Source organism: Anneissia japonica, unplaced genomic scaffold (assembly GCF_011630105.1).
Source record: "Anneissia japonica isolate Jap-2015-1 unplaced genomic scaffold, ASM1163010v1 scaffold987_len1640505_cov201, whole genome shotgun sequence".
Classification (NCBI taxonomy): domain Eukaryota; kingdom Metazoa; phylum Echinodermata; class Crinoidea; order Comatulida; family Comatulidae; genus Anneissia; species Anneissia japonica.
Genome location: NW_022714175.1, coordinates 888,724 through 897,777, shown reverse-complemented (window position 1 = coordinate 897,777; position 9,054 = coordinate 888,724). Strand labels below are relative to the sequence as shown.

General features: G+C 34.8%; 1 protein-coding gene across 1 annotated transcript in view; it reads right to left on the bottom strand.

The window, feature by feature from the left end:
• LOC117108975 (vacuolar protein sorting-associated protein 18 homolog) overlaps positions 1-9,054 on the bottom strand; it is a 22,091-nt gene that overhangs the window by 8,610 nt on the left and 4,427 nt on the right. Inside the window, exons 9-22 of the mRNA XM_033251181.1 lie at positions 8,927-9,015; positions 8,506-8,607; positions 8,090-8,255; positions 7,779-7,836; positions 7,431-7,534; positions 7,005-7,130; positions 6,623-6,758; positions 5,821-5,964; positions 5,330-5,423; positions 4,457-4,686; positions 3,993-4,133; positions 3,551-3,682; positions 2,257-2,466; positions 1,315-1,436 (exon numbers count right to left, since the gene is read on the bottom strand). Of these exons, the coding sequence (XP_033107072.1) occupies positions 1,315-1,436; positions 2,257-2,466; positions 3,551-3,682; positions 3,993-4,133; positions 4,457-4,686; positions 5,330-5,423; positions 5,821-5,964; positions 6,623-6,758; positions 7,005-7,130; positions 7,431-7,534; positions 7,779-7,836; positions 8,090-8,255; positions 8,506-8,607; positions 8,927-9,015 (1,854 nt within the window). The remainder of the gene's footprint in view (positions 1-1,314; positions 1,437-2,256; positions 2,467-3,550; positions 3,683-3,992; positions 4,134-4,456; positions 4,687-5,329; positions 5,424-5,820; positions 5,965-6,622; positions 6,759-7,004; positions 7,131-7,430; positions 7,535-7,778; positions 7,837-8,089; positions 8,256-8,505; positions 8,608-8,926; positions 9,016-9,054) is intronic.

The window sequence follows — 9,054 nt, the reverse complement described above, 5'->3', positions numbered from 1 at the left end:
TATGTTGTGATGATGTTGTTTGTACTGTTCTTTAATTTTATTAAAGAGGGCCCCTGAATATAAGTTAACCTACTGGGCTAAACTAGAAGGGTTACCCTCTTTAAAGATGGTTGAAATAAAAAAATATAAAAAATTAAAAAAAATACATACCCACTCTGACCCAAGACCCCTGTTACGCGCCTAGTGTTTGCGCCAATGTGTGCCCTTGTGCGGACAGGAGATGTGCCCCACTATGAAGCTGGAAACCTTGTTTTTGCAAAATAAATTGATGCAATTTGGTATTATAGGCCTAATCAATAAATTCCTCATCAACCAATATAACCTTAAACATTCTTGGAATTGACATAATATTACTGATGTCGTACACACCTTTCAGTGTGAAATGTGGCTCTCTTTGCAAGCACATCTAACATCTAAGGAAAGAAGAGCTTAGATTGGTACCAGATAAATAATTTTGTTATCAACATTAATACATTAAGCTAATCTTTCATCTTTGTAAGTGCATAAGACAGTGCAAATTATTTCTGTGACAGTCTTTTGAAGTGTGTAAAGCTCCATTTTATCCCATACATAGTCAAAATATTGGGGGGATGATACAATGGAAAATCCCTCCCTTGTCAAATATTGGGGGGGGGGATATATCCCCCCCGGGATCTACGCCTATGCCTGGAATTGAAACAATTCTGTATTTCATGTATTTACTTATATTATGAGATTGATTAGGAGACAATTTAAGAGAACATAGTAAGATCACACCCGAAATCACTTGCAAATTTTCTATTTCAAGTATTTGGGAGGGTAGTGAGTATTCTTTACAAATCAGGTAGGGCAGAATAGTAAGAGCAGCATTATTCATGAGAAATCAAATTGGCAAGAAAATAGTTTCTTATTTCATTCATTTAAAAGCTAATGACTAGCTTAAATATACAAAGTAAGAAATTCAATACTCAAAGGTCAACAGAGTACTACTGATTGAGAATGTAAAACAAGAATGTAGAACAAATTCCCTCATACTTTAAAATAAATTTTGATTTTTGACGACATGTATGCGGAGATTTCACGATCACAAAGACAGATGCATCAATGATAAATACATTACAGCCCTAGTTCTGGTCTGAACATAGATTCGGCCAACACCCATTCCAGATTTCAAGAGAGAATGTAATGCACAATGTTCACACATGTGCAGTTAAATTAACATGATGTCATTACGTTCTACATCATCGCAAATAAAAAGCTCCCTAATACAACTAACAACTTCCCCACCCCAGGCATAAAACAAGCGAGAAAATAGGAAAGATAATTGTGACCAACTTATTCCTCATTTCTTGTATGTCCGATCTGATGGATCGGGCACTCTCTGTGGCGTATTCCATTTCCTGCTTTAGCTTCTCAATGTGCTGATTATATTCGGCGAGTGAATTACAAATCGCTTCCTAGAAAGACAGAATATTGTATAAAATTATTTTCATGATTCAATTGACCTTGAGTGCGAATAACTGCATTTCTAAAAGAAATTTAAGATGGAAATTAAGAAGTAGGTCACATTTGAAGATATATTAAATATCTTTCAACACTATTAGCACAATCTGTATTCTTTAACATCGTTAATAACATAAATAATACCCATAATAATGAATATATCAACTCACTTCTCTAATAAGGTAACCTTTTAAAACTAAGACCTCTGTAGTAATGTGATTTAAGGTGAAGGTTATTGATATTTGATTTTCAGTGAGGAGCACTAACCTTTGCCATCCTGTCCTTGACTGGATTCTTACCACATTTTTAGTAAATTACGAAAATAGATGAAGAGTTTTAATGATAAACTTAAGATGTGTGGGAATACCAGAAAATATAATCACATACTTAAACTCTTGTCAAAGACCACTTGAACCAGGATGACAGAAACAGTATTTTAAGTTAACAATAATTGAAGTTTCTGTAGTAATATTTCTGTATGATTATCTAGATAGATGGTGCATTATTATTATTATTATCATTATTATTATTATTATTACATTTACTGTTACTATAGTTGTTACTAATGTCACTGTCTTATTACTGTAATTTCTATTTGATTACTGCAACAGCTCTTACTGTTCCTGTAACAGTAAACAGTAAACTGCTGTTAATGTTACAGTTTACTGATTGCTATATCATTATTATTCGCACCTTTTTAATTACTGTGTTTGTGGCCTCACACCCCTTTTATAAACCCCTCCAAAAACTTGTTCAAAAAATTGGCCTAATTACCTTGAAATGGTCGATAGTAACAAAATCTGGGAAGAACGGCAGAATGTCCTCAATCTTCAATAATTGACTTTCCTGCAGGAATTCCATGGCACGTTTGATGTTATTCTCTTTCTCCACAACGTGCCGTGCAATGCGCAACCACAGCTTCTTCTTCAGGTCCTCGTCATCTTCTGGTTTATTGGCATTAATTTTGGCAAGGTCCACATCAACCTAGAATGAAGGCAATCAAGCTATTTTCATTCATTCAACAATAAATATGGTCAGCATCAACCTAGAATGAAGGCAATCAAGCTATCTTCATTCATTTAACATTAAAATAGGTCAGCATCAACCTAGAATGAAGGCATTCAAGCTATTTCCATTCACTATATCACTCATTCATTTATTCATTTAGTCGGCATCAACCTAGAATGAAGGCATTCAAGTTACTTTCATTCATTCAACATTAAAATTGGTCAGCATCAACTTAAAATGAAGGCATTCAAACTATTTTCATTCACTACCTCACTCATTCATTTGGTCAGCATCAACTTAGAATGAAGGCATTAAAATTATTTTCATTCACTACATGACTCATTCATTCATTTGGTCAGCATCAACTTAGAATGAAGGCATTCAAACAATTTTCATTCACTACATCACTCATTCATTCATCCATTTATTTGGTCAGCATCAACTTAGAATGAAGGCATTCAAACTATTTTCATTCACTGAATCACTCATGCATTCATTTGGTCGGCGTCAACCTAGAATGAAGGCATTCAAGCTATTTTCATTTACTGTATCACTTATTAACTCATTTGGTTGGCATCAATCTTTTGAAGGCATTCAAGCTGTATTCATTCACTGGATCATTCATTTATTCATTTGGTCTGAATCAAACTAGAATGAAGACATCAAAGCTACTTTTTTTCACTAAATCACTCATTTATTCATTTGGTCTGAATCAACCTAGAATGAAGGCATTCAAACTATTTTCATTCACTGTATCACTCATTCATTCACTTGGTCTGCATCAACCTAGAATGAAGACAATCACACTATTTTCATTCATTCAATAACTCATTCATTCATTTGGTCGGCATAAAACTACAATGAAGGCATTCAAACTATTTTCATTCAATGTATCAATCAATCACTCATTTCATCTGCATCAAACTAGAATGAAGACATTCTAGCTCTTTTCATTCACTCAGTCACTCATCAATGACACTGGTATATATATTATTTTACACAGGAAAACTTCCTGTTAATACTGTACATCCTCTGCTCAATGGGAGAACCACAAACTTACCTCCAGAGCAAGCTCTACTGCTTCTTCATACAATCCCATAGTCGTATAAATGTGTACACACGCTCTCTTGTGGCTGTGTTCCGCACATAAACGCAGAGCATACTTCAAATCATATGGAACGTTATCGGAAATCTAAAAAAAATAATGTTTATTATTGAAAATTTTCTCAGTAGTGAAAAAAGTTTGTTAATATAGTCTGATAAATGCATGCAAAAAAATGAATATTCAATCTTAAAAAAAACATAGATACAATGGAAAAAAAGCAATAAATCTCATTTGGCTAATCAGGCCTATTATTTGCAAGACTTTTAATAATGGATAGCCAATCAGGTAAGATTAAGAGATTAGGTGCTTGAGCATGTGAGATTGAGAAGATTAATGGCCAATCAGGTGAGCTTGAAACATTGGATGGCCAATAAAGTGATGCTACACTAAAACTTACATCTCCTTGTCTCTGCAGGTAGTTCATGAGTTGGTTGGGTTGGTACTTGGCATATAAAGACAACAGGTAATTATGAATTGCAGATTCTTGGTTAACAAGCTCAACGATACAGAATTCCAAGTAACGTACTGCTTCATTGGTCTGTGAAATAATACAAGTCCTGTCCACACTATCTAATTTATATTTAACAAAAGCATGTTGTGACATGCCTAAATATGGTCATGATGAGATCACATCCTGACCATATATAGGCACATCATGACTATATATGGGCATACAACAGTTTTTTTGTCAAAGAAAATTTGGTAATCTGGACAGACCTTAAGATCATACAAATTTACACTTAAAAAAGAGTTCAATCAAAATATCTGTTATGCTTTCTGACAAGCTTTAAGAAAACAAAATATTTAGGGCAATAATGGCCGAGCAAGTTTGGGGTGGGGGAGGGGTGTGGTAATATTTACCTGGCTTGTTTGAACACTGTGGTCATACTGCACCAGTGAAGGTATCAACTTCTTCGGGTCAAGCTTCTTCTTCATCAGGATCCAGGCATCTACAAGGGACTTTGGAATGTGCTGCATGAGAACTGGAGAGAACTTGTAAAACAGCTGATCGTCCTGAGGTTTGTTGAGTACATCGAGTGCGGATTTGTAATCGCCGTGCTGTATATGGTGGGATACCACTCTGTCGTAATCTGTCAATAAAGAAAGGAAGGGGGCGAAGGTTAACAAACACAATCAGGATGTCAATACCCCCTACACATCTAACAGCTTCTTGTTCACAAATTTCATCATGGGTAATAATGAATTAAAAATTGAAGTGGATCTGTAGCTGGTTAAGATACCATCCAATTTCAATCCTCTGAGGTTTTCAATTTTTTATTTTATTCTGCTTTAGGCACTAGGGCCAACAATGTGCCCGACAGTGAACTTCATCACTCTTTAAAGTGTCAACCCCCTCACAAGAGAAACGTACACACTCTACATAAGACTACAGGTAAGTCACATTATGATGCTTAGGGAGTGGAGTTGTTGACCCCAGAATCTGGGATTGGAAAGAAAGCATCTTAACCACTAAGCTACTCAACTCCTCTGAGTTCTATTTTCAAGAATCAAGGAATAAATATTGTAGATAATACAACATGTCAAGTTGTATTTGTCAAAATTTGGATCCAGGTGCTTTGAAAATGGTTTAAATACATATATAGACAAAAAATAAAAAATATTTTAGTAAAATTCTTAAGTTACATATCTGAGTATTTATTGAAACATTACCAAGATCTCAAAATGGTTGCATATGTTTATAAATACATTTAATATAAACTAACACCAGCTTACCTTGCATTAACATAGCAAAGAAGACCATATCTTCAATATCTCCATGGCTTGCTATCAAGTCATACACTGTAGTTTTGTTATTTGACAAACACTCCTAAACAAGTAAACAGAACAACACCATGTACAAAATACAAAAAGAGAGTATATATGTAGTGGCAGATAAAGTATGAGGGGGAAGCTGCCTGTGAGCCCCGTAATTTTTTCATAATGAAAAAAAATATGTAAAAAAAAAGAAAATTATATTCCAATATAAGTCTGAGAGTGCCATTTCTGGCCATCTAGAGGTGCTATAATCATACTATTTCTTACCTCAGCCCCAACCATGGTGGGGCTGAGGTGGTTTAGACCACCCATCTGTGGAAGTCCCTCTCTGGGCCCCCTCTATTTCAACATCCTGGATCCGTCAATAGTGTGCCAAAAATATTTGAAGTTGGCAACCTAGAATTTCAATGAAAAAACATGATTGTTAGAAAAGGCATTTTGGAGCTTACCATGACTCGGCTTTGAGCAAGAAATTTCTGGAACTGTTCATGAATCACATTGTAGCGTTCCTGGTTTGATTCCTTCAGTTCCCCAAGTTGGTTCAAGTAGAGTTCTATCAGCCATGTGATCAGCATTGTCATTTGTGTTTTGTCCTACAATAAACCATCAGAAATGATCATATACACGTACATGTGAGTACATTTGTTGGAAGAAACAGTGATACACAAAATACATGGAAGCTTTTGTTCGAAGAAACGTTAGTTTGCAACATTAGTTAGCAGCTTTTACTTATTTTATTGTATAGGATAGACAACTAACTCCAGATGCCAGATCATTAGAGCACCTGCGAATAATATTAGCCGACTGACTTATGTGACTCAGATTTTAGACAATAGTGCCGTGTTGACTGGCTTCCCAGCATATGCTGTTTCTATTTCTGATCTATCTCTAAGGTTTAGGTGAAATTTATTTCAGATTATTTTTGTTTTCAATATAATACATTTCAATATTGATCTGACATCTGAAATGAACCAACTTTTTTAATCGGTGCCTAATATTTCAAAAAATGGATATTGGTTAAAATATGTATTAATACACTGGCACATGAACATGATATTTGTTGCAAACAAAACTCAAATACAGATACATGACCACACTTGTTGGAAAAAACAGTATCAAACAAGACCATGGACATACTGTTTTAATTAATGCTTTAAGAATAGATAAAAACACTGACACAACTGTTGGTCATACACAGATACATTTGTTAAAAGAAACATCCATACACACATGGAAACATTTGTTTCTTACTTGACTTTTAAATGAACTAAGTTTCTTTTCAAGGAATGACTTGAGTGCATCAGTTTGCTTGGATTCAATGAACTTAAGAGCAATTTCCTCAAATGACCTTTCAGTAAGTGCGAAGTACATTGCACTTTTCTCATACCTAAATAGAAAAAATGCAATAAATACATGAATGACAGTCCATAATTAAATAACACAATAATAATCAAACTGTACGTAATGGAAAAAAACAAATGACATTCAAATTTCCAGCAATTTGGAGGCGCATAGCCATTTCGTACATCAGCCCTAACCGTGAAAGAGCTGAGGGTGGTCTGGACCCTCTACCTGCAAAAGTTCAACCCTGGGTCCCGCTCTATTTCAAAATCCTGGACCATTCATTGCTTACCTGCCACTTTCAAAGAAAAATTGAGCTTGCTTTGTCAGCACTTGGTCCAAGTTTGCTCGATTGTCTTTGCAGTATTCCTTGGCGAGATCAAATTCTCCTTTATCAAGATACATTCTCCACACATCCCTTATAAAATTTAAAAAAAATATTATTAATAACAATAACTATATTAATATCAATGTTTGAACAATTTCAATTGTTTTTTTTTAAATGACTAGAAACAATATATAAATTCAATAGTAAATGATATTATTGCTAATCACTAGCACCACCTGAATCTAATCAGGCCTGTGTAAATGTTATAAAATCATTAATATCATTAATATGCCATAATATAACTTATGATATTACAAATCTGAATCAATTTCTAAAATGACAGGTGGAGGGGATTAACAGGTGATCAATTGAGCACTTGTGACCTCTTACCTGGATTCCCTGGTGACTTTGTACTTAAACACTGACTGGTTTGTATAGGACCAAATGGTTCCTTTTACACGATCCTTGCAAATACCAAGCAATTTGCCAAATCTCTGTAGAAGAAAGCATTATTCATATAAAATAATATCTACAGCTGAGAATTGAACATTTTTAATTAAACATGCTGGCTATCCCAGGAAATTGAACAACCTCTTCTCTAGTAGCATGAGTAGGACATACAAATAAAAATTGTTATCCCTCTTTCTTTCCTTTTTTATAGAATTTGGACAATATTAGCTAGCTTTGCTTGTTTGGCTAAATGCATTTTGTAATTATCTATATAAAGACGTTGCTTACTGATTGGTAGACATCCTCATCCACCAGCTGTTCATTCAACGCACACATTACACGTAACCTGGAACAATAAAAGATCGGTGCTTAATTGGTCATTTATGGTACTTTTATCATGCATACATGATAACTCCTCTGTCCATCCAATAGCATATAATAGCTCACAGCTATATAAATCTGCAAGGCAGGCAAACAGACAGGTGCTGCATGAAGGTAGATGACAGATAGACAGAAAGATAGATAGATAGATAGATAGATGAAGGAAAGGATGGATGTATAGATAGAGTTTCAATTATATTACGCCATAGTCTAGTTACCTATCAGGAAACAGTAACAGGATATGGAATTCAGTCAATAAAACTGCCAGTGGTTTCACAGACGTCTCTTTGTCCCCAAATGGATTCTGCAGTAAACTTGCATCTTTCGTTATATTATCTTTAGCTTGCAAAGTGTAATCAAAAGAACCGTAGTACACGCCAGGACCTCAAGGGAGAAATAAGAAAAGATCTTAAAGCCAAGGTGGTAAAAAGTTGTATCTTCACCCAAAAATATAAATGGGTGCTTGGTAGGAGGTGAATGATTCTGAATGAAATTAGTAGTGCTGATTACACGCACAACCAGGAATACGCCCCCAGGGGGCAGAGGTGGTTGGACGTTGATTCTGTATCCAATGAAAAATATCAAAGAAGTCAGATTTGTCCCAGACTGACGAATGTTATGAAATATTAATTACCAGTCATCCATGCAAAATTCCTTGGTGGCGATCTAAATTTAGGATGAAAAAACACCAGGTCACTGTAACCAAAGTTACCAGGTAATTCCAAGAAGCTAGGAGCTGTAAAAAAGAAAATCAAATAAAATAAGCTAAAAATGAATAAGCTCTATACAATATTATGTTTCATGTGACGAATGTATGTGAATTACCCATATATAGGCATGATGATGTCATATCACATCCATATATGGCCATAATAATCTTATTTCATAGCCATATATAGCCATGATTATCTCATTTCATAGCCACATATGGGAAAATCACAGAATTTTGTCGCATGTAAGTATAGCAATGAAATGTGTAAAAACCTATGGAAAATAAACATCATGATACCACTGATATATAATATCAATTTACCTGTACATAAAGGCCCACTCACCTAAAGTGTCTTCATAGGTCTGGAAGACATGTTGAAAGACAGGGGGTTCAGCTGAACTTGGTATCGTGCCAATAAACTGGTACATACGTCTGCAAAAACCAACAATCATGACATCAAATAAAAAAAAA